A 26,452-nucleotide genomic window follows, 5' to 3' on the forward strand; every position below is an offset into this window, starting at 1 on the left:
GGGGACAACAACTTGCATATACCTTTCGCGCTAATATGTGACAAGCCGTGAGCCATAGTCACAACGGCTAGCACATATGCATCCGGTAACATCCACCTCGGACATTCCGACAAATCAATCCAACATCCATGCGCATCTAACTTTCCCGTGCTTTCTTTCCACTTAGTCTTTTCAGTTTCAGTGGCCTCATTCTGAATCGCTTTCACGCTCTCAACAGTGTCCTCACACATACCAGTCTCTGCCGGCCACCTTACTGAACTCGTAACGTACATTCGAGTTGCAAGGTTCTTAGCTGTCTCTTTAGCAATCTCATCCGCAAACGCGTTACCACGACCAACATCATCCGTAACCTTTCGGTGCGCGCTGCATTTAATAATTGCCACCTGCTTAAGCAATGTAAGTGTGTCAAAAAGATCGTTCACGAGCTGTTCGTGTTGGATCTTCGTACCATGCGATGTCATAAATCCTCTTTCTCTCCACAGACGACCAAAGCTATGTGCAACGCCAAATGCATACTGACTATCCGTAAACACATTCACTCGCTTTCCCTTAGACAAAACACACGCTCTCGTCAACGCAATCAACTCTGCCGCCTGCGCGGAATTCTGACTCAATCTCGCAGTTTCCACAACCGTACTCAAAGTCACCACAGCATACGCAGTCGTCACATCACCATTCGGCAACTTAAAACACGAACCATCAACATACAAGGTACCATCGGGATCTGCCAATGGAGTGTTTTTTAGGTCAACACGACCCTTCGTTTCTTCCTCAGTTCGCAAATAGCAATCATGTGGTGTTACATCATCTGATTCCATATTAGTCGACAACAACGTCGCCGGGTTCAGTACATTACAGCGCTTTATTTGTATATGACTTGCCAAAAGCGTCAACTCATAACCGGACAACCGTGCGCTCGTCAAGTGTTGAGTTTTTGTACGATTTAAGAGAGTGTCAACTGCATGCGGAACCATCACCGTAAGCATATTATCCATGACCAATCCTGCAGACTGTCGGATGGACACCGCAGCTGCCGCTGTCGCTCTTAGACAACTCGGCAATGCTCTGGCTACTGGGTCCAAGGTCGAGGAGAAATATGCACAAGGACGCTGCTTACCACCAAATTGTTGCGTCAAGACACTCAACGCACAACCCTCTCTCTCGTGAACGTATAGTGTAAACGGCTTACTGTAGTCAGGAGTACCTAACACAGGGGCCGAACACAACGCATCACGCAATTCAGAAAAACTTTTCTGACACTCTTCAGTCCATGGCAAAGGAGTCCGAACATCCTTGCACGTGAGGGCTACCAATGGCTTCGCTAGCAATGGAAAATTTGGAATCCATTGCCTGCAGTATGACGTGATACCTAGAAAGGCACGCACATCTCTCTGAGTTGTTGGCACAGTCATTCGAGCGATCGCTGCAATTCTCTCTGGGGTCAACCGTCTTCCCTCCTTTGACAATAAGTGACCTAGATAGGTTACTTCTTGACAACAATATTGCAGTTTAGAAGGTGACACCTTGTGATGTAAGTCACAGAGATTCTGTAACAGCGATACTGTAGCACTTTTGCAGATCTCGTTAGTGTCAGCAGCCACTAACAAGTCATCAACATACTGGATCAAGGCCGCACCAGCCGGTAACACAAACGCATCAAGTTGACTCTTCAGGGCTTGGCTGTAGATCGATGGACTTTCACAGTAGCCCTGAGGAGCACGTTTAAACCGGAAACTGCGACCACTTAATGAGAAACCGAATAGATCTCTGCTTTCCTCAGCAATCGGAATGCTAAAGAAAGCATTCTTCAGATCAATCACTGAGAACCAAGAGGCAGAGGCTGGAATCAGAGTCAGTAAAGCGGTAATGTCAGGCACCACAGGAAATTGTGGAATCACAATTTTATTCACCTCCCTTAAATCGATGACAAAACGATACACAGGAGGCTTAGATGGATCAGTGCGTTTCAAAATAGGTAACACAGGACTATTACACACGTTTCCCAGAGTTTCCTCAATAACATCCTTCTTGATCAAGTCATAGATGATTGCTAACAGCGCTCGTTCACCATCGAGAGAGATACGATACTGGGGAATACGCGGTAATCGCACATTTGATTTCAATTGGACAACATAAGGTGAGATGTCCAGTAGGCCGAAATCATTGGGACCTGTAGCCCACAAAGACTTAGGAAGAGAACTCAATTCCGGTGGGAGCTTATCAGTTGACAAATACATAGGAGAGATCACTCTCTGACCCAATGTAAGCTCCAATCCCGCAGGAGAACAGTACAGGGTCGCATATAACCGTTTCAACAAATCCAGACCCAAAAGATTCTCACCACAACCAGTAGTCAAAATCAAAGGAGCTTCCAGCTCGCGAGGCCCAATTGTGAGGGGCTAAGGGCTAGAAACCGGATTGCTAACGGGGGCGCCAGAGAATCCAACGGAAACATTTGTTAAGCCAGACAAAGGGGCACCAGGGAGTTTCGAATGCATGATGGAACTTTTCGCTGCACCAGTGTCCAACAGAAAAGGCTCAACTACGCCCGATGTGGCAACTGCGACGTAAGGCCCTCTCTGATCAACCGGAACTGATACTACTCCCTCTCTTTGTCTGTGGCTATCCTAGTAATTACCGTCATCAATATCATGCTCGACGTAACAATCATCCACATGATAATGTGCAGATCTACCTGACGATGAACCACGCTGATCAAAGCAATTGTTTGAATCTGATGTAGTGGTAGAACGTTCATTTTGATTTTGAGTAACACCACGACCTCTACCACGTGAAGCCTGTTGAGGACCACTACGACCTCCTCGAGCCAAACCACCATTATTTCGGTCGCGCAAAACCGGACAATTAAACTTCAAATGGCCCTCACCTCTACAGTATGCGCATTGATTATAACCAAGCATAGATCTCGGTGTAGAGGAGTCATTACGCGACTGCGACCTAGAAAACTGTGATTGCGATCTATTTTGCTACTGAGAGTCATTTTGATTCGAGCGCGGAGGATACGCTTGCTGTAACAAAACTTTGGTTTTAAGATCCTTTGTTTTCTTATCCGCACGATCATTTTCCTCCTTCTCCCTATTTTCGTAATATTGGGCCCTGGCCAATATTTGAGCAGAAGTAGAAACAGCCCACGAACTTTCGGAATTTTTCAATTTGTTGCTGAGTTCAGGCAACAAATTCGACACAAATTTATCTACAAATAACCGCTGACCTCCCTCAGTGCTCATATCCTGACCACTGTGATCGATGAATGCCTCCTCAAATCTCTAAAGAAATCGGAGACACTCTCGTCCTACTTTTGCTTGCACGCAGACAGTTTATCCCAATTAACTCTCATTGCTGGCATAAGTGTCTTCATAAGTGTAATTATCCTCTGGGGCAGATTCTCAATGATCTGTTCAGGCTTAGCCCCACCAACTTGTCGTCCGTCGGCCGCCGCAAGGGCAGCCCAATCACCGCCTAACTCGGCTACGTGATTCTCTTGACGGATTTTTGCCCAAATTGGTTGCGGTACTACATTACCAAACAGCATGTCGATATCGGCAAGGTTCATAATAGTAGCATCCACTAATTGGGATAATTCCTTATAGTAACCAGCCGGATTTTTGCGGGGGTCAGGCAAAGTTTGCTTCACCTGCAAAACTTCCGATCGCTTCCATGGGAGGTGTATCCAAACTCTCTGGAAGTGTGGCGGAATAACAGGATTAGCAGCAGGATCACCTGGCATCCAAACTGGAGGAACTTCTCGCATGGGATACTGACCAGGTGTTGCCATCTACTCTTCAGTTTCATCCTTAAACAATGCTCGAGGTAGTACTGTAGATCGAAAAGATAGAAGACGCTCTACAGCACGTCGAACATTACTACCCACAATCATACCGTTCGAAAACTGATTCTGGAGTTCAGTCATTTCGGACGGCACCTTGTCTACCTCATTAGTATCCCATACCTCACGTAAGGATTTACACATTTCCTCAAACACAAATCTCTGCGTGGGCTCATTAAATTGAGAAAACGTCTCAAAAACCATGCGCGGGGTGTTTTTAATGGGATACCTAATCCAATTGCGTGCCATTTTTATTAACGTATCACTCTCCCTACCACCAGGAATTTGACTTCGTCGTTGAGGAACATCAGAAACATCGGACCCAAGGATCGGTCCAAACGGAGAGTAAAGATTAGCAACAGCATTAGGTATGCGACTACGGACAGACGGAGAAGAGGAGAGAAGTACAGGGGCAACAACATGGGGGCTGAACGTAGGAGCAGTAGGAGCAGTAGGAGTAGCCAAAAGAGCAGAAGTAGCGGGAACAGTAGACTGAGAAGGTATAGGCAGTGGAGCAGTAGGAAGAGGGGCAGGTAAGGGAACAGGGACGACTTGAGGAACAAGGGGATTCGGAAGAACAGGTCCAGCGACAGGCTGACCAGCAGCTGCCGGAACAACAGGTTGGGGAACAGGAGGAACCACAGGAGCTGTAGTATCCCGTGCGTATGGAGGTGGTGATTTCAGTAGATAGGACAACAAAGGGTCCTCTACCGCTTCCTCTCCCTTCTTATCAATACTCAACGGTAAAACAGGATAACACTTATCCACCGCCATATGTTGCAGTCTAGCAAAAACTTCCTTTTCCTTCTCTTCTTTGTCTCGCTGGAACTGCTCTGCATTTTTCATCACCGTAACGATACCTTCCCTCTTATTTTTCTTAAACTGTTTGATTTCTTTCTGCTTGGCCTCCTTGCGCCATAACCGAAAGGAATCAAACATCCTTTTAAACAATTTGCTTCGAGATTATCCAAAATTGCTGTTTCGAAACTACCATGAGGTGGCCAACTAAGGACACCATCGTCTTTGGTGTAGCGGATCCAATAATCATTATACACGATAGGACCCACTCCGTGGCGACTATAGAGCTCATAGATCGGAGTTCCAACTGGAGGTATCGGACATGAGTCCTCCAATCGGGAATCCGCACCGCAACATTTAAAACAACTAAACAAAGTACTACGGCCAGGTATCGTGCACACTAACCGAGTTTACAAACTTCAAGGGTTATCGAATTACGATGTCCTCGCAAAAATGCAAGACCCTTGGTTTTTGGCAATTGCAATCGTCAAATAAAACCCAACAACTAAGAACCAAGAACTAAGAACCAAAAATGCAATGGAACCATGCAAACAACCAAGTTTCAACAACAACCAAGGACTCTGGGAGCGACCCACAAATACTTAACTGAAAGAGCAGTGGCGTCACCAGGAAGGCCCGTCTATCGTCTCGCTGTACAAAGGACTACGCCAGGAGCCAAAACAGGTCGACAGTCAGGGCATCAGTCCGTCGCAGCCGTCAGGAGGCGGGGATCTTCGCGGGAAAAGTCTTCGGACCACTTATTTCGACAACAGGATCGATGAAGCACCTTCCCTCGGAGATTTCACACGAAGTTCCTCACGATCGTCGGGCTTTGGACCGGTACCGCTGATGTCGCCCCACGTGGGGCGCCAACTGAAGGACTGGGCTATTCTAAGGCCCAGCGGTGCCAGGGGACAACACCTGAAACCTTCGTGGGTTACCTGTTCCGGCGTACAAATCACAGAGACACGGGACACTTCCTTCGGCGTCAAAGATCGAGGTTTATTTACTGCAGGTAACACAGAAGTCGCAAGAAGTACAACATATGTAGGTTCTAGGAGACTGCTTCAAATTGCAACAGTGGATCGCTCCTTTTATACAGTTTTTAGTCATAGCACAACATGGCGAACAAAAGGTTACAACTCAGTTCCCACAGTAAACTTCAAAAGGGTTGCTTTCATGTATTCAGGAGCCCGGAACATAATTACAGTAGCATCGCCGGTTCCCAACTGTAAAAATACATTATCCCACCATTAAGTACATTCCATTCCGGCTGTAAACGAGTTAAGGAAAGGAGGCAGAAACAGGTGCAAGGAAGACAAAGATACACAACAGATTGAAAAAGAGTGTAGGGGGTGATATCGGAAACACGATTGCAGGATCAAAGGACTCGTGCCTAATGCATGCACGGCTGAAACAATAGACCGGCACGGCAAGATGAGCCTCGAGCGGGGCCATCTGCCTTTGCAGTGTCATCCCCCTCATCATAAAGACACCCTCAAAGGAACACGTGTCTTCCGCAAGAGCTTGGGAATCCCAGGGTCACGAAGCGGACAGTGTCCGTTCGCTGGCTACTTGAGGGCAAGAGACAAAATGGATGCCGTATCTAAAATGGAACCCATGGGTTCAGATGAAGAAACCCACGAATAAGACGAACGGTTCAGGCCAGTGTAGCGAAAACGCGTACACCCACTAAACTCGTCATTTGCGGTTCATAGATACCAAACTCGTCCATATTCGAACGAGTCGAAAACATCACTATAATCGTCACGGAACCTCAACTACCCTCACTCTATAAGGTGTGCAATGTAAAAGCTTGAGGAATACAGTATCACAGCACATTGATCAGCGGGCTAGAGGGCAGCCAGATAGATGCTAGTCTAAAATAGAGCATTGCAATGTTGAGGGTTCTGATAGTCCTAGTATAGGGCTGTAGTTAGTGGATAGGGGCAGCTCGTTCCTTTTCAATTGCTACATGTTATGTTATGTTATATTTAATTTATACAGCGCACAGCTACTCAAAAGTGTCCCGCGCTGGGGTTAGAATGGTGTTGGGTACTGCCAGAAATGTAAGAATTGAGCTTGGGCCCAGTATGTGTATAGTGTAAGGCCCAGGGCCCCCAATCCGCCCTGTGCCAGTGGGAGGGTGAGGAGTTCCCAGGATACTCTGGGCTGTTTGCCTACCCATACTAATTCAACCACAATGGATTTAAGGCGTTTTAGGAAGTGTAGAGTAAGTGGCATCGGGATGTTAGCAAAAAGGTACATTAGCTTGGAAAGGATTATCATTTTTGTAATCTGTTTCATATGTGCAGTCTTATTTCTAGCCAAGTCACTACCCTGCCATTGTTTGCGCTCCAGGGCTCCTGAGTATCTCTGCTTATCCATATGCTCAAGTAGCGTACTAGGCAGTGAGCCCATGTGATCTGGTATTGTAAGTCAAATATTTGCGTGCCCTCGGTGAGCAGGAGTAGGGTGGACTTGGCCCAGTTTATTTGGATCCCAGACAGGCCCCCAAAGCGTAGCATCTCTCGTGTCACTGGTGTGAGATTCACATCAGGATCGCAAATGTATAGTGTGACATCGTCCACATACATGGAGACTATTAGCCATCTGTCGTTCTGAGGAACAACTCTTGCTGTTTTGTTTTTAACCAGGACTTTCTTCCTGATAAATGTTAGCAACTAACTGCTGCTCTAGTGTGTATATTGATCCAGAAATCTTTAGTTCAAGGACGCAAACATCCTTTTGGTTGCTTGGGAATAACTCAGTTTGACTAGTTTTGGGGCTGCTTGTAATGTTCTTAGAAATTGGTATTATTGTTCCTTGATTGTGTCAGCTTCCGCCATTTCTGCCTCCAGGCGTCTTTTCTTCTTCTGCGTCTCGAGGGCCCCTTCGACGTCTGAAGCCGGGGAGATCATCTTTTTGGGTGTGGTGGATTCTGCCTCCGAAGGTATGATTTTGTCCTTAGCAGTCACTCGTCCGGCCCTGTTTTCAGGATTTTGACATTCTTCCCTCGTCGGTATCCCAAGAGTGGGATCTGTGGTGGTCTTTTGGGTGTGGCTGACCCTCGGTCACCGTTTTCTTCAACAGCAGGCTGCCTTTTGCGCCTTCTTTACGAGGCCCTTGGTAACCGAAAAGTGAGGGGATTTTGTTACCTTGTCTGTTTTCTTCTCTATGTCCTTCACCGTATTTTTCGGGGTACGCCTCCTCCCAGCGTCCCCTTGGAGGATCTCAACCTCCGACCCTCCGTGTGTCTATTCTGCAGTCACCTCCTGATCGTCTTTGTCGCTTGAGAGGCCAAGTCCCTCAGCAATACCTGTTGTTTCTGACTGACGAGCATGGCTGCGAGATGGTCCTCCCTCTGCCTTCGACAGGCCTGGAGAGTCTTCGACACAAATACAGCACAGGACTCGCAGTCCTAATCCTTCTGATCCCTAGGCAGACAGAGGTTACAGACATTGAGTAGATCGCGTTGTGCAAAATTGTGGTGGCAATTAGGGCAAAATTTGAGAGGGGTATTTTACATGGCCCCTGTTAGACCAGGTACCATTGGCGTGAGTCTCCCTTCCATTTTTCTCTGTTGTCTCCTCTGTTTTTGATATGTTTTTGTTGGTTAGATTCTTTGGGCACTGTGCCACTGTTATTCAGTGCCACAGTGCAAGTGCTCCCTATTGTAATGGATTAGTGACTCCATGATTGGCTTATTTGATTTACTTGTCAGACCCTAGTACAGTGCACCGTGTGTCCAGGGCCTGAAGATCAAATGCTGCTAGTGGGCTTGCAGCACTGATTGTGCCATCCTCAGATGCAGCATGTAAAGTGTGTCTCAGGCCTGCCATTGCAGAGTCTGTGTGCAGTCTCTGAGCAGTCTAGTATTGCCATCTTGGAGCGGTCTAGCGCTCGGGGGTATTCGGAGCCGCCTACTTAAGGCGTCAGTATCCCGTGGTCAGCCTGGCAAAGGTGACCCCTTGGGTGGGAGCTGCATAGCGCGATTGATCGTGATTTCGCGCACTTAGAGCGCTGCTTATACTATTTTAAAACAACCTGTTTTCTATTTTCGTTTATATTATTTTATTTCCCCTGATTTTACCTGGCGCTGTGTTCTGGCCCTTACATGCACCATAATTCTATGGTATCCCCACCGCTGTTTGGCGGATCCGGTTCCCGGGGAGGCTTGGGCGCTACCTACACCACCTTGGGTAAGGAGGGACTTTGGCGGCCATCTTGGAGCGGTCTAGCGCTCGGGGGTATTCGGAGCCGCCTACTTAAGGTGTCAGTATCCCGTGGTCAGCCTGGCAAAGGTGACCACTTGGGTGGGAGCTGCATAGCGCGATTGATCGTGATTTTGCGCACTTAGAGCGCTGCTTATACTATTTTAAAACAACCTGTTTTCTATTTTCGTTTATATTATTTTATTTCCCCTGATTTTACCTGGCGCTGTGTTCTGGCCCTTACTTGCACCATAATTCTATGGTATCCCCACCGCTGTTTGGCGGATCCGGTTCACGGGGAGGCTTGGGCGCTACCTACACCACCTTGGGTAAGGAGGGACTTTGGCGGCCATCTTGGAGCGGTCTAGCGCTCAGGGGTATTCGGAGCCGCCTACTTAGGACGCTCTTCTTAACGCGCAGCGGGTGCGCCTTCCCTGCGCCTGAGTCGCGCCAGAGTCCTGCCCGTCTGCGCTTGTCAGCGTCTCGGAGGCGGTCGGGTGGTCTCTGGCTCCTTGGTAAGCGCTGTTTTGCAGGAATGCTTTCCTATTCTTTTTCTGAGCTCTTAGCATTGCGTAGGGACCCCTCCTCTTGCCACCATATATTTCCGGGAGGGCATGTTCTTGGTGTATAGTTTAGACGATCGGCAGATTCAAGTCTGCACTGATGGCGACACCGCGTTGAGGAGGATATCACGAAGACCCAAGAGAGCAACAGATCTCTCCTTGATAAACAATTGTGACAGTGAACCCACTTTTGAATCTGCCGATCGTCTAAACTATACACCAAGACATGGGTAACAACACAAGATAACTCAGATTGTGTCTGTTCGGTCCTGAAGAGAATCCCCCAAACCCCTGGGATTTGAAACGCGTCGACCCCCCCCATTGTTTGACCCCCCAGGTGTTTTTGATTCATTTCGCTTTTTGCGACCAACCCATTTCACAAACTGTTTGAATTATAACAACGTTGGATGGTCGTTTTTTGAAATAAGATTTGTACTAGTTTACCCCTCCATTTAGTGGAATAGGCCTACCTGTTGCACTCAGAACAGGACTTTTTATAGGGCCCTTCATAGGAAGTGATGATATTGTGATAGAGGAAAGGTTCCCTCTTGCCCCTTCATATTTGTTTGTCTGTCGTCAAATTGTTGTCCATGAGTGATATATGTTATGTTTACCACCTTTTGAATTTCACCCTTGGCATTTGCGCCTTTGTGTCCAACTGTTAGTCCAAATACCCTTTAGTTATCCTCCTGGATTATACTGATAAATGTATCAGATGTGAGTTGTATTTACATATTCTTGTTTTTATGAACTCCAAAAAAATTGTGACCTTGAAATTTTCCCGTTAAAAACTAAAAGTAAAAGAAGAAAAATTCCAAAAATAAATGAATTCATTTTTCAAATTAATTGACTGAAAGAGTGGTCCTTGGGCTGAGCGATAGCGAGTTCAACCCTGGTTCAAACGTGTAAACTATTGCACAGTATTGGCATCTCTCTTTGTTCATTCTGTTATTGGCACAGCCTTACTGTGCTTCAGCCAAAACCCTTTTGTGGGCACGCTCCTTGCTAGGATTGCTAACCCAGACATTAGAGGTTGCCCAATCATGAGCATAAGAATAGAGTCAGGGGAAATGGTCTACTCGCAAGCGGCGGTGCTGGCGCGCTTTCAGTCTTATTATGCGAATTGTATGAATGCCAACTAGAGGTGGAGGTCTCTGAAATCAGGGAATACCTGGACTCTGTCCCACTGCCAGTGCTGGATGATGAGGAAGCAAAGGAACTGGGAGGGCCTATAACGCTATCGGAGATTAGAGTGGCCATTAAACAGATGGCGAGGAACAAAACACCTGGGGTGGATGGCCTGCCGATAGAATTCTATCTGACATATATTGATATTTTGGCGCCCAGACTATTGGTGGTGTACACTGAAGCTAGAAGGTTGGGGTACTTGCCCAAGTCAATGAGGGAGGCACTAGTGGTGCCACTGCTGAAACCCGGCAGAGAGGCATCAGATGTGACGTCTTATCGGCCACTGTCCATGCTAACTGTGGACTATAAGATATTGAGCCGTATCCTGGCCACCAGACTGCTACCACATATGACCGGGTTAGTGCACGGGGACCAGGCAGGGTTTATTCCTACTAGGAACACATCACTGAACATACGCCGACTGATCCGGATACTGGACAGTGCTGAGGACACAGATAGAGACCCTGCAGTCTTATCAGTTGATATTGAGAAAGCTTTTGATAGCCTTGAGTGGGCTTACCTGGATGAGGTGTTGGTGAAGTTTGGTATAGGTGAGGGGTTTGGAAGATGGACAAGAGTGCTGTATTCATCGGCCACAGCGAGGGTACGCCTAGGATCGATTATATCCACAGATTATCCAGTCCGTAGAGGGACGAGGCAGGGGTGCTCGTTATCCCCACTGCTGTTCGCGCTGGCAATGGAACCATTGGCGGCGCGAGCAAGGTCCGGAGCCATGTACCAGGGGATCGAGCAAGTCGCATTACATATCTTTATATGCAGACGATCTGTTGTTATACCTAGCGGATGCAGAACAGGCCCTGAAGGGAGCAGTGGACATGTTATCCAGGTTTGGCCGCTTGTCGGGCCTTAAGGTGAACTGAACTAAGACTTGTATTTTTCCGCTGCAGGCGGGCACGCCGTGTTCCCCTCTCGAGCTGGGTGCGGTCTGGGAGCCATCTTGCTTCACTTATCTGGGTGTCCGCATCTACCATGAGGCCGCGAGTCTGTTGGAGGGTAACATAGGGCGTTGTGTGCGCGCATTGAGAGGCTGCATATCCTTCTGGGCCTCCCTCCCTTTGTCAGTGTTGGGCCGAGTGGCGCTACTGAAAATGGTGGCGCTTCCGAGGCTGCTATATTACTTTCGCACCCTGCCGATCTGGATTCCCCAGCGGGTCTTTAAAGAACTAAGGATGTTGGTGACGGACTTCCTTTGGGGTCATGGGCGACGCAGGGTAGCGTTGAATACTTTGGTCAGACCCAAGCTCGAGGGGGGGATGGCAGTCCCCGACTTTGAGCTATACTATTTAGCAGCACAGCTTCAGATACTCACACAACACGTTGCCAGGGAGTTCAGAGGGCCGGATCACGAACGAGGGACTGGTATTCAACGCCACGTCCTGGCCTATATAATTATGCAACAGAAACTAGAAATGAGGGACCTTACAATGGAGGAAAAGACGATCAGGCTGTGTTGGCTAAGAAGCCTGAAGAGAGCAAAGAGAGCCCGGCCGTATGCCTCAGAGATACCATTGCGAATGCTGACCGCTCTGCCGCATGGGGGTGACTGGTCTCCGTTGTCAGAATGGGAGGAATTAGGCTTACAAATGGTGGGGGACTTATACATAGATGGAATGTTAGTCCCCTTTCAGACGTTGCAGGAACAGTTTGGCCTACCGGACGGGCACTTTCTTCTGCATGCGGCGGTAGTAGCGGCGATACAAAAGCACTGGAAGGGAGGGCTAATTGAGCCGGAAACGACCATGGCCTGCCAGTATGTGGTGATGGCCGTGGGTACGTTTAAAGCTGTGACCTGCCTACATATTAGGATGTTAAATGAGGGACTGGAACCGCTTCTGGCGCTGAAGGCGAAATGGGAGGACAGTATAGGTAAGCCCATCCCAGACACGGTGTGGGGCCATATTCTGAAACGTACATGGAAGGGGACAAGGAATGCACGTTTCCAACAGGTACACTTTTATGTCCTGCACAGGGCATACCTGACCCCGGAAAGGATTAAACGGTACTTTCGGGTACATGAAGCAGTGTGCCCGAGGTGCCTGGTGCCCGAGGTTGACCTGGACCACTTGCTGTGGGGCTGTCCGAAATTGGGGACGTATTGGCCGGAAGTGGGGGAACTCCTGAACGTGACTACTGACAGGGAAGTGGACTTTGACATGGCGGCGTGCTTATTGCTTTGGTTTTCTCACACAAAGAACACAAAAATAACAAGCAAATTCATTGATCTAGGGCTCATGCTGGCCCAAAGAGAAATTACCTGGCACTGGAAGTCCAAGGAGGGTCCGTCGGTAAGTAGATGGATGAATGAGCTGCTGAAATGGTCTGGATGTGAGAGTGTGCTCCAAATGAGACAAGCTGCTAGGACTGACAATGATAAAAGCTTGGAGATGGCGAGAGCGTGGGAGATGATAGTTCAAGCGTTGCGTGACTACATGGTGGAAGATGAAGAATAAACAAATTGAACACTTAGGGCTCCATGGGGCTTGAAAGATCAAAGGCACCACCCGATTTGTAGCGTGCTCCATTATTGTTCTAGCAGGACCTTGCCCACATCAGCAGCGGTTGAGGGGGGAGGAGGGAGGTAGGATTGTTTGGGGAGGGTTGTTAGGCACCAAGGCTATGTTCTGGGAGAGTCTGAAGCTGAACCTAGGGCTGGGCACACGGTAAGGGGTCCCCGGGAGGGGTCATATAGGTTGCCAAGGGCGACAATAGATATACCCCGGACCAACACCATAGGCATCCACTAGTAGATAGGATCAGGACCAGGGGTTACACATCCGATGTCGCTTACATAGGACGCTGGAGCATGCTGGCTGGTGTAATGGGAGGGGTGGAAGTTTAGGGGGTAAAATGCAGATACTAAATGATGTCGTTAACCAGACACCCCTCTGGGGTAACCACTGTGACGCCTTTGCTGGACATACGAATCGATGCGCCGCCCGGCCTCCGGGTTGTGGGCTAATTGGCTGTGTACGAATTTGTGATTACTTTGTCTATGCATTGTGACGCCATAAGTGTACTGGATGATCTATTTTGTGAACTGGTTTCTAATTCTGCAATAAAAACAAATTTAAAAAAAATAAAATAAAAAAATAAAATGGCGGACGGCCAAAGTCCGTCCGCCATCCTGTCTGGGGCAGGTATCGTCCGCCACAAGGGCGGAGGAACCGTGCCCCCAATTAGGATGCACCCGCCACAGTGGCGGGTGCATCCCGCACTTTTAACATTGCGGCAGACGGTGCTTAAATCACCGCCTGCCGCAATGCTAAAAAGGCATGCTGTGCGTTTCCAAGCACAACATGACAGGCACCGCGCGGTGCCTGCCATGTTGTACTTGGAAACGGCGGGGGCTACCATAGGTACCCCCCATGTGCACCCCCACACCCCCCCCTTCACCCTGGGGGCCCGCAACGGGCCCCAAAGCAAAGACCGTCTGCCTTTCCGTGGTGGCATTGCCGCCACGGAAAGGCATACCCCACAGCCCATCCTAATATGGCTGGCCACCGCCACCATATTAGAGCTTTTCCGTCACGGTCGCAAGCCGACCGCGGCGGACGGTGTTTCTGACTACCGCGTTCCCCCCGCCATTGATATATGGCGGGGGAAAATTGAGAGCGGACGGGCATGGATGGCAGACGGATCGCCACCGCCTGAATGGCGGTGGCGATCCGTCCGCCATCCTAATCGGCCCCTAGGTGTTAATATACGCGCTCTAACTTGGTCTTTAAAAATATCATTAGCATGCCTCATTATACCTTTTCTCATAGGCAACATTTGTGTTGTTTTTGATGTCTCTCCTAAGGTTTCACAGAGGAAATCATCTTCTACTGCTTCTTTGTGTAAAGGCACTCTGTGGTAATTGGCTACCCTAGCAATTAATTCCTGATATGCGGTGTTATCATCAGGAGGGGAAGGTTTTGCAGGATGTGGATCAGGTTCTGTGTATTGAGTTGGATCTATGTTATAATCATCCCATGGATCAGGTGGTGGCTGAGAATATTTGTCGCCATCCTCGCCTATATCAGGATTTGTTTTAGGCAAACCGAATTGTGTAATGTGTAGAGGATCTGTATCTGGTATAATGGGCATTAGCGAATAAGGTGGAGGGGTTTGAGGAATGTTAATAGGGCTGGAAGCCAAGTCCTTTTTCTTCTTGGCAGGGATTTTGTATTCAGTATTTGCCTTTCGTTTTAAATGTATTACTGTTTTAGCTGTTATGTGTCAATTATCAGGATTTATATGAATCTTCTTTCGTTTGGGATACGGCTTTTCTTTCATTTTTTCCCCAAAATTTTCGGTGCTGAGCTGGATTTGTCTCTTTTATCTTTCAATCCGGAATGTTTCGGAACCGAAGGGGTATTATCTTGGCCCGAGCCGGTATGCTTGACTTGCTGTTTCTGTGCTGAGCCAGAAGGCGGGGAGTTTCAATCAGTGTCTCTGTGCCTACCATGGCCTGATTGGAGTGGTGGTCCAACAGCTTTTGGTTTAGTGGACACTGGTTTGGGGGTAAATGGGCTTTGGTAATCACGGCACCCTGTCCAGATGGAGTGTCGTGGGACTCTGGTTCGATATCCAACTCAAAATGGAAGTACTGAAGGGAGAAGGCCTCTTCTTCCGCTGCAGACACTTCCATCTCTTCTTGCTCAATATCTTCTCCGCAGATATCAGGGGTGCCCTCTATAGTTTGCCGCTGCATGTCTCTTCATCGAGCCAGACGGTTCCGCAGAGAGTTTTTGGATTGGAACGACCGTCAAAAATCGCAGTCTTCCTCTTTATGTTTCGGGGCACGTATCTCCTACTCGTCACCAGTTGCAGCTTCCTCCTCAGGCCATGGGCATGCAAATGAAACGAGCCATACACGGAGCTCTATGACAGACGGCTTTATTCCTCAGCATACGATCACCCAATCACGTATTGCGTCATGACTTTAATAACCACACCATAACACATCCCAGCAACTTATGTAATTCTTGTTTAAAGTCCGCCCAGAACGACGAGGATCCTAACGTTCATGCTCTTAAAGACACTACAGGGTTAAGCTTAATAATATGGGACTGGCTTTGATTCATGTTGTTCAGCTTATGATTCATGCTAAGTGCAGGTTTGTTATAGATTATATATTGTAGGAAAGTAGGACCTGCTTTTATGGTTACCCCCACTTTTTGCTGGTTTTAGTCGGTTTTGTGATTAGTCTGACTGGTACTCTGCTAATCAGGATACCTGTCACTGTGCTTCCTCCCTAAATTTGACAGTGGTAAGTATTTTAGTACCTTCTCAATTGGCTACTGGTGTACCCATGTAAGTTCAGGTTATATGGTACTAAGGTACCCAGGGCATAGGTACTCCAGGGGCCTCCCATGGGCTGCAGCATACATTATGCCAGCCATGAGAGGCCACTCAAACTGTGACCACAGGCCTCCCATTGCAGCTTTTGTTCGTTGGTGCTAACACAACTTACAATAGAAATAAGTTTCCTTATATCTGAGGTCAGGGCAATTAAAACCTATAAGATACACCTATGGCAGGCTCTTCAGTGCTGAGGGCAGGGTGCTTGGTTACAAGTGTGAGGCTGCCCCTGCATGAACAGGGCCCCTCTACAAACACCGGGGTCGATTCTCCAGGCTTTGTAAGTACACTCAGCCATTTGATACATATAGCGGAGATCAAGTCAATTACGAGATGTCTATGTATATATAGGCTGCACCGAAACCAGTCATGCTTGGTAACAAACATGTTGGAACCCTACCCCAACACTGACCAGTATTGGATGTAGGATCCCATGTACTGGGAGCTACCCTAGGGTGCCCCCCTGTAATCCCAGTACCAGCATTTCAGGATCTAACAGTAAGCTAGAGCGGCAGCTGACAGAGACACAATTCTGCCTGCCTGCTGCTGAGGCAAGCTTGAGTGGGGGAAGGTAAAACAATAGGTTTTCTGTCGCACGGAGGTGTGACCACCTCCCCAGACATGACTTAGTGTATTCGGCTGGTGTGGGGGCCCTTGCCAGCAACAACGGACTGCTTTGCAGAGCACATTTGGTGCCCTCCTTGAATACTCCAGTTTGAGCAGTTCAGGGAGACCTAGGCTCCCTCTCTGGCGCGATACTGGAGATGGGAGTATCCTGTTCTCTGTCCAGTCCCCTCCTCTGGGAGGGACCCTTGAATTGTCCCAACCCTTTCCCTAGCGTTCTTAAGGGCTTACCTGTGGGTTGCTCTCCAACTTCATCGTCGGACAAGATTCAAACTCAAAACCACTTCAACTGTCTGGGCACCTTGGACTTCGCCTGGAACCAAGTTTGCACCAAGGAAGACTCCTGTTGCTCCTGGTCTCGCTGTTATTCAACTCTTCTTCGTCTTCTGTGCCTGTGCTAAATCCAGGTTCTTCTCCAGGCTTGTGAGCATCAAGGACACACAAAGTAATCTCCATTGGAGTGAAGGAGTCACTCCCTACCATCTGCAGGCACTGCAACAAAGCTGACCGGTCTGCTGCTCCTGACGTCCCATGTACTCCGAAAGGCTCAGAAACACAGTTGGTGGCTCTGCAACTCCCTTGAGACTTCTCAGCAAGTTTGGGGCTAGTATTCCTCGTCAACCGCCGGAACAGAACCCCTGCGCACCACGTTGACTTGTCGTTGCCAAGGCTTGTTGGCTCTGTCCTCCAGAGATCTTCAGGCTACAGGAACCTCCAGCCTCTCTTCCTGCCAAAATCTTCATCCTCACTGCACCGTGGGTCTGCATCTTTGGACAGCTGCTTGAGGTCCTCTTGTGACTTCCTTGCCTTTGGCCTGTGGGTCCTCTTGAGGGTCTTCTTTGGCTTCAGTGGGCTCCCCTGCTTGCTCAGGGGACTGCTCTGACTCTCTTGCAATTGATGAGTCAGTGGACCTTGCTGGTCACAAAGCAGCACCTTTTTCCTTTACCACGCCTGTTGCTGCAGCCAATGCTTGTTTGTACTGACGTGGGACAGCTTGTAAATGGCTACTGGTCCTCACAGCTGCAGCGACAAGGTCACAGTCATCACTCCTGCATCTTCATTGATGGTCATTGGTCTCTCCTGGTCACTTCCGAATGGCATAGACTTAGTCCCCTCTGCTTGCAGGTACTCCTCTTCTAGAAGCCACCCTTGGATTCCACCTGACTTTTGCACAGTTTACGCCAGCGGCATCTTTACTGAAGTCCTCCATTGTGGTCTACGACAGTTTACGACCTCACTTCGCACATATGCACCCGGCTTGTAGATATCCTGGTTCCTGGGGTATCCACAGGTGGGGTGACTGTCCAACCTTTTGTCTTCCATGGGGTTTCTTCAGGGTCTACTGGGAAGGGTCGTTCTTGTTAAAAGCTACAACCACAACTTTCCTATTGACTCGCATTGAGTCATTGAGCTGTGTTTTCACCCTGCACTCAGCCTCCGTGGGGTTCCTGGGTACTTATCTTGCGTGGTTCTTTGAGTGCCCAGCTCTTCCTAGTCTTCTGGTTTAGGTCCTGACTTTGGCCACAGTTCGCATTCCACTTCTTTAGTACATTGTTTAATCTCCCCCAGGAGACCACTGTGTATTTGTGCTGTATTTGTGTTTACTTACCTGTTTTACATTTGAAATATTGTGTTGACGTCGGGTTGATATCTTCGGGTAGGAGATATATCAATGTGTTAGTTAGAGTGTATAATAAATATAATTATTTTTATAACTACACTGTGTGGTTCTCTTTCGTTAACCTACACTAGATGATTAGTTCTGGTAAAACGAGCTGCTTAACACTCCTTCTGGACTAAGCCAGTAGGCTGCTCTCCACAGCTACTACTTAGAGAGCTTTCTATGTTTGTCTATGACTACTAAAACCACAATAAGGATTGTCTGGATTAGTGCAGGGTGCTTCACTTAAATAAGTGTGACCCATATACTAAGCCAGCCTCCTACAAATATGATAAAGGCAATTATGACCAATTTAGGGAAGCGTTTGTTAGGATTCATATAGTGGAGATTGTTCACGTTTCATAGTAAGGGGTGATTACAATTCACATTGTGGGGTGGGGTGAGATAGGATTCACTTTGAGAGTGGGCAGATTAGGATATGTATTGTAGCAATGGTTATTATTTATGTTAGGTTGTTCCCATACACCAGTGGTTGTGAAGATTTCTAGGAGTTGATGGGGTATGGTTTGCAAAAGGATTCTTACCTGATCAAGCTGCTGCGGTTGACACTGATCCCCGCTTCCGGTAAAAGCCGAACCCATTGCATACTGGACAGTTTAATGGATCGGAGGGTTTCAATGCCTTCCTCCAGCAAGGCCTTCACCCTGGATGTGTGGGAATACCTCTCCTGTGACACACAGCCCGCATCAAGATATCCTGAAGAGGAAGAAGTGCGAGATTTTGAGAGAATGAGAGAAAACATCCTAATAGGGTAGGTAGCTATACTGATAAGGAGTGCTACAGTAAAACAAGTTGTCATGAAGGGAAAAGTAACTTACTTGCAACGTTGGTCATCTATCCGATCAATCTTCAATGAATTTATGAACATTAAATAGCTCTTCCTGTGAGCACTACCACTTTTCACAAGACAATCTCTATGGGTAACCCCTTAATTCGAAGACAATTTCTAAATTATTTTACATGCATGCCTATCTAAAAAGGTTTGCTACTAAAAAAAAAAATAGCAAATTAACATGTAAAGTTAACTAATCTATCGGTCACATGCATCATCCCGGCCTTTTGCGAATTCCAAATTGCGAAAAATAGGGAATCGCAATTTGGAATTCGCAAAATGGGATGCATGTATATTTTCACAAAATATTTGCAATTCTGTAAAAATCGCAATTTTTACCGAATCGCAAATATTATGCGAATTCTAAGTTGCGATTTCGCAATTCCCATTGATTCCTATGGGCCAAAAGGTCCATAGGAATCAATGGAAAGGCATTCACATTTTGCGAATTTCAAATTGCGATTCGCAAAATGTGAATGCAATTTCAAGGGTGCAGGGGGGTGGGGGGGGTCCAAAGAACCCCTCCCTGCACCCCTGAAATGTAAGTTTAAATGGAATTTACACACACACATGACCCAAGGACATGTGTGTGTGTAAATTTAAACTTTCAAATATGCAACTAGTGCATGTTTGAAAGTTTTCGGTAAATTAGCATGAAGTTTAACTTCATGCTAATTTACCCCTTCCAAAGTGCGAATTCGCAATTTCAAAATGATCATGCATAGCATTTAAGAAATTGTGACTTCTTAAATGCTATCGCAATTTAAGAAATCGCAAATTAATTGAGATTTCTTAAATTGCGAAAATAGCCAAAACCTTAATGCATCCCTAAAAAAGGATTTGCATTCGCAAACGGCCGAAAATTGCGATTCGCACCGTTTGCGAATGCAAAAACCCTTGATGCATGTGGGTGTAAGTCACTGGCCTTGGAACATTTCTAAAGCTTCTTGTTTTTTTTACTGATAAAGTGAAGAAAGCAAGCAGACAGGTAGCACTGATTTATATAGAGAGATACTGCACAGTGCCTATTCAGCTTTGGGCGACCCACCTATACGAGATATCTCAGCCTTGGCAGTTGACTGGCAGTTCAGTTTGAAGCTCAATTAAGGCACTAGCATCTTAGTTTAGAACAGTCAATCTAAGGTTACTTTCCACATTCACACAAAAGATGGTGGGTTGTTCATGATTCAGTAGGAGTCAGTAAATCCACTTCTGTGAGTTAGAAATGTGTTTCCAACTCACAGAAAGGGTTATAAGTATATCAAAAAGGCCGTTTTGCAGTTGCAAACCCTGCAATTTTTGTGAAGCGCAGGGTTTGTAACCCCAAAATGGCTTTGTAAATCTGACCCTAGAAAACCCATCTGCATCCACCCAGATCTTGCATTTGAGAACCCCAATATAGTTTGGTCCCTCATAAATTTTGAGATCTAGCACGCTATTTGTATGTTGACCTTCAGGGTAAAATACATTACAGATACTGCCTTACTAGGCCTGTCGACACACAACGTTCCCCTCTCTATAGATTCTTCCATAGTGTCTTTGTCAGGTCTGGCGCCTGATGACAGTAGGAGTTTTAGCAGCAGGTGTCTATAGATCTGTAAAGGTCAATGTCTTATTTGGTTTGCAGAGGTGTAAATTGCACCATGCCGTGTGCATACCCCACTTCATGCACTGTAAATATCACAATGTTATCTATTTGCCTAAAACCTGTTAGGAAGGACACCGCCTTTGGTTTGGTTACTAATAACTATTGTTTCGGGGATCTATCTGTTCTTACACCTCATTTCCCTAATAAGCTTATTTCAGACTCCTACCACCACAGCGGTCAAAGGTGGTACATTCTAACCATCTATTTAGATTTGTAAAGCACATGGCTGCCCCACTTAGACTTTCCAGCGCTCACGTAAACAGACTGAATACCAGGATTGAAAAAAAATAGAAATCCCAGGTCTTCAAGAGCTTTGGAAACATTTCCAGCGAACGTTTGTAGGAAGGGAGTCCTATAATTTAGGACCCAGAATCCAAAAGAGCACCCTACCTACCCAATTTTACTCTAGCAAGAGATGTGAAGTTGCGCTTGCTGGAAAGTAACACCAGACTGGGGAAGTAAAGATGCACCAGCAACCTTAAATATTCAGGTCCAGAGTGAGTCAAAGCTTTATGCATTTAGCATAGAGCCTTAAACTGAATAAATGTAGCTATCAGGAGCCAGTAAAATTGCAGAAGATGGAGGGAGACTGATGCAGATTTAGGAATGTGACATAAAAGGCAATCTGTCATATTCTGAATGATCAGAAGCCTCTTCTTTAAGAATTTAGTAGCACCAAGGAAAAGAACACTGCCATAAGAAATACACAGGGACAGCACAATCGTCCTTTGACTAAAGAAAGGTAAAAGCCAAAGTATTTTCCTAAAGCATGTAAGGATGCCAAAGCAACAGGCTGCCACCTTCATTATTTGCTGGTCCATACATGTTTATCACCCATCCAGAAGCCAAGATCTTTAATCACTTGACTAGGAGTTGAACAAGATCCCAATTCATTTGGCCAGCAATGGGGGCCATAAAATAAAGATTTATTATCCACCAGTAGAACTTTGGTCTTGCTTCCATTCAGGTTTAAACAGTTGTTCCTCATCCAGGTAGCAACCTCCGCAAAACAAGGGACAAGATGAGGTGGTGTAAGGTCATCCTTAGCAGAAAATTATACAATGACTTGTGCATCATCCATATAGGAGAAAAGTGGTAGACCTAGCGCTTCCACTATGTCCACCAGAGGGAGGACATATATATTAAACAGAGTAGGCCCCAAGGAGGAGCACCGAGGAACTCCGTAAGGTAACATGTGAACCGAAAATTCGTGAGGTTTGGAGGTCACTTGAAAGAAACAGCCTTTTAAAAAAGATTGACTCCAGGAAAGGGCACCATTCTCTGAATCATTCTCTGTCGTCGAAGTGGGAGTCTCACGTTACCATAGTAAGCAGTACGACTTATACCATAGTCCATAGTGGCAATAGGAGACACTTTTATAGCCTATCTAGGTCCTTTTTATTTAAAAAAAACTAAACTTGACATTCAGTCAATCAGGCGACAGCACCCTCTAGAATACTCCAGACAGAGGCTGAATCCCTCACCTTTTCAAGCATAAATGGGAATAAAACATCGCAACCTATGAGGGGAGCCTCTATGGGGAGGAGAGTGTGTCACATGCTAATCTGTGTAAGACAACAATAATGGATAAGGAAAATGCTACTACCAGTATGCATCTGTTCTTGGCATGTAAGGCTGCAGAGCCACACACTAGTGCATAGATCGCCATCTGGTGGTGGGCCCGGATGATGACACTTTGTTGTTATCTTGGAATAGTCTTTGTTTGTTAGATGACTCCTCCTGTAGAGCATAGTGCGCATGGGCATCGACTCCATCTTTAGATTGTTGTTTGCCATTGGGGAAATGATGGAGTTGCATGAGTACAGAAAAAGATGCCAATGTCTTATGTATCTAACTAAGATATTACTGGAACAGATATAGGTAGCCGGAGAGGCGGGTGGGCGTGTGTGGCTCTGCAGCCCTACATGCCAAGAACAGGTGCATTCTATACTCGTAAGTAGCATTTTCCGTTCGAGGCATATGGGCTGCAGACCACACACACTAGTGTATAGATTGCATAGCAGTTTTCTCTCTTAGTGGCGACCACCAGTATCTTTTGCAGTAGTTTGAAATAATGTTTTGAGTACAGCCTGTCCCACAGTAGCTTGTTGTTTTCCGTGCACATCTACACAGTAGTGTTTTGTAAATGTGTGCAGTGTAGACCATGTACCTGTTTTACAGATATCATCTAGGGGTATATTTACTAGAAATGCCATAGATGCCCCTAATTTACGGGTGGAATGAGCCCTAGGGGGAATGGATAGAGTGCGTTTTGCTTTTTGGTAACAAATCTGAATGCATTTAACAATCCACCTTGCAATTCCAGCTTTTGAGATGGGATTACCTTTCTGTGGAGGAGAAAAGGACACAAAGAACTGTTTTGTTTTACGAAATGGTTTTGTCCTATCAATGTAGTAGAGGAGTGGTCTTTTTACATCTAATGTATGTAGAACTCTTTCCGCAACTGTTTGTGGTTGAGAAAAGAATACTGGCAACTCAGCAGATTGATTGAGGTGGAACGGTGAAATGACTTTTGGAAGGAATTTTGGGTTTGTTTTAAGAACCACTTTGTTGTGATGGAGTTGTATGAATGGTTCTTAAATTGCTAATGCCTGTATCTCACTTACTCTTCTGAGTGAGGTTATAGCAACTAAAAAAGCAACTTTCCATGTAAGGAACCGTAATTCACACTTTTGTAAAGGTTCAAACGGAGGACCCATAAGTCTAGTGAGAACAATATTTAAATTCCATACAGGAGAGGGTGGTATCCTGGGAGGAATTATTCTTTTGAGTCCTTCCATAAATGCTTTGATGGCAGGTACTCTAAATAATGATAGATATTGTCTGTTTTGAAGGTAAGCTGCTATAGCAGCAAGATGTAATCTGATTGAAGAGTACGCTAAACTACATCTTTGTAGATGAAGCAGGTAACATATGATGTTTTGTATAGAAACATCTAGTGGGTTAATGTTATTTGTGCAATACACAACACATCTTTTCCACTTGGCTGCATAGCATGCTCTAGTGGTAGGACGTCTAGCTTCTTTTATAACATTCATGCAATCAGGCGGAAAATTGAGGTATCCAAATTCTAAGACCTCAGTAGCCAAATCAATAGGTTGAGCTGCATCAGGTCCGGATGCATGATCTCTCCATGGTTCTGTGTTAGCAGGTGTGGAGAGAGTTTTAGTTTTTGATGTGGTACTACTGAGAATTCTAGTAGTGTGGTGTACCACGTTGTCTTGCCCATGTTGGTGCTATGAGAATCAATGTGAGGGAATGTTGCTGTAGCTTGCGTACCACTAATGGAATTAGTGGGAAAGGTGGAAAAGCGTACACAAATTTGTTTGATCTACTCATCCATATCGCATTGCCTTTGGGCAATGGGTGTGAATATCTGGCGGCGAATCTTGGGCATTTGGAATTGCAATTTGTGGTGAACAGATCTATCTCTGGTTGGCCCCACTCGTGAAAGAAAGGTTGAAGAACTTGAGTATGAAGTTCCCACTCGTGTATCTGTTGCCTTTGACGACTTAACAGATCTGCAACTTGATTGTGAACTCCTGGTAGATGTTCTGCTAACAGAAAGATTTTTTCTGAGGAATGGCCCACCTCCATATGCTCTGTGCCTGCCGGGAGAGCTGTAAGTAGTGTGTTTCTCCCTGGTTTTGGATGTAATACATGGCTGTCATATTGTCGGTACAGACTAATACAGCCTTGCCTACTAGGTAATGCTGAAACGATTTTAGAGCTAGAAAAAGGGCTAGCAACTCCAGATGATTTATGTGTAGTAGCTTTTGTTGCAGTGTCCATGTGCCCTGTACTGTATGTTCTTTCAAATGTGCTCCCCATCCTGTACGAGATGTTTCTGTGGTTAGCACCACTTGTGGAACAGGCTCTATGAACGGCCGGCCCTTGGAAAGGTTTTTGGTGTTCCACCACTGCAGAGAGCGATGTGTCCGGTAGTCCACCACCACCAGTTCTGTATTTTGTGTTGAGCCGGATTCCATTGACTTGCCAAGCACTCTTGCAGGTGGCGCATTTGGAGTCTTGCATCTGGCACTATGAAGATTCAGGATGCCATCATTCCTATTCTTTGCATGAACACTCGAGCTGGAAGTGAGTGTTATGGCTGGAATCTTTGTATTAAAGCTTGCATACTTTGTGTCTTTGTTGGATTGGGGGATGCAATTGCTTTGGAGGTATCTATTGTGGCACCTAGATACTGTTGAGACAGGGATGGTTCAAGATGTGACTTTTTTTGATTTATTGTGAATCCTAGCTTGTGCAGCAGGCAGATGGTCTGATGCGTGTGCTGCAATCACTGGTGGTATGACTTGGATTTTATTAGCCAGTCGTCTAGGTATGAGAAGACATGAATGTTGTCCCTTCTTAAGTGTGCTGCTACTACTGCTAGACACTTTGTGAAAACTCGAGCTGCTGTAGTTTCTCCGAAAGGGAGTAAACTGGTAATGTTGACCGTCTAGTACGAACCGAAGGTACTTTCTGTGAGCTTGATGGATGGAATGTGGAAGTAGGCGTCTTTGAGATCTAATGGGGCAAGGAAGTCACCATGTTTTAACAGAGGCAGAACCTGCTGTAATGTGACCATATGAACGTGGTCGGCCGGTATGTAAAGGTTTAGGGGCCTGAGGTCTAGTATAGGTCTGAGGGATCCGTCCTTTTTGGGATGAGAAAATATAGGGAGTAAACTCCTGTGTTTTGGGACTGGTTCTATTGCATTCTTTTGCAGTAGAGATGCAACCTCTTGTTTTAGGAGAGTGAGATGCTCTTGTGACATGGGATGCTGTCTGGGTGGTATTGTTGGAGAAGTAAAAGTGAGCTCCAGGCAATAACCTGACTGAACTCTTTGTCTTACCCACCTGTCTGTGGTGATGGAGTTCCAGACAGGTAGGAACTGCTGTAATCTCCCCCCGACAGGAGTGGAATGGTCTGGGGGGATGGGAGGAAAATCACTGTTTGGGAGTGGAGGCACTGCGGTTGTTGTTGCCTTTGGCTCGACCCGTATTGTGGTTACCTCTATATCATCCTCTGTAATAACCTCTACTGGGCGAGGTTTGGGTAGGCACTTTATAAGAAGAGGAGTTGTTGTCTGTTTGAAAACCTTTAGAGGCGCCACTGTAAGAGGAGCAACGAAAGGACGCTCAATGGGTCTAAGTTTGTAAGGCTCCCATGGATTTTGCAGTGTCCGTATCTTTTTTCATTTTCTCTAGTGCATTATCAACTGTAGGACCAAAAAGATGTTGCTGGTCAAAAGGTTGATTTAGGATACTGGCCTGTACTTCTGGCTTGAAGCCAGAGATGCGTAACCAGGCATGTCTACGTAACAGTACTCCTGTATTTATTGCTCTAGAGGCTGTGTCGGCAGCATCTAACGCACAGCGGATTGAGGTATTGGTAATGACCTTGCCTTCATGTATTAAGTCAGAAGCCCTGGCTTTATATTGTTCTGGCAAAAGTTGCATGAGTCTCTCTAGCTCATCATAATGAGCTCGATCATATCTTGCTAACAAAGCTTGAGTGTTAGCAATTCTCCAGATATTGGCTGCTTGTGAGATGGTGCGTTTCCCTGAGGCATCTAAAAGCTTGGACTCCTTATCAGGGGGTGGAGTATCCTCTGTTTGCGAGTTAGCTCTTTTCCTCGCATTTGAGAGTACTTATGAGTCTAATGG

The 26,452-nt window shown here is 46.4% G+C and overlaps 1 protein-coding gene across 1 annotated transcript in view; it reads right to left on the minus strand.

Moving 5' to 3' along the window:
* MTO1 (mitochondrial tRNA translation optimization 1) overlaps positions 1–26,452 on the minus strand; it is a 342,142-nt gene that overhangs the window by 62,183 nt on the left and 253,507 nt on the right. The window contains exon 10 of the mRNA XM_086932362.1: positions 18,804–18,975. Coding sequence (XP_086788488.1) covers positions 18,804–18,975 — 172 coding nt within the window. The remainder of the gene's footprint in view (positions 1–18,803; positions 18,976–26,452) is intronic.

Source organism: Lissotriton vulgaris, chromosome 7, assembly GCF_964263255.1.
Source record: "Lissotriton vulgaris chromosome 7, aLisVul1.2, whole genome shotgun sequence".
NCBI lineage: Eukaryota > Metazoa > Chordata > Amphibia > Caudata > Salamandridae > Lissotriton > Lissotriton vulgaris.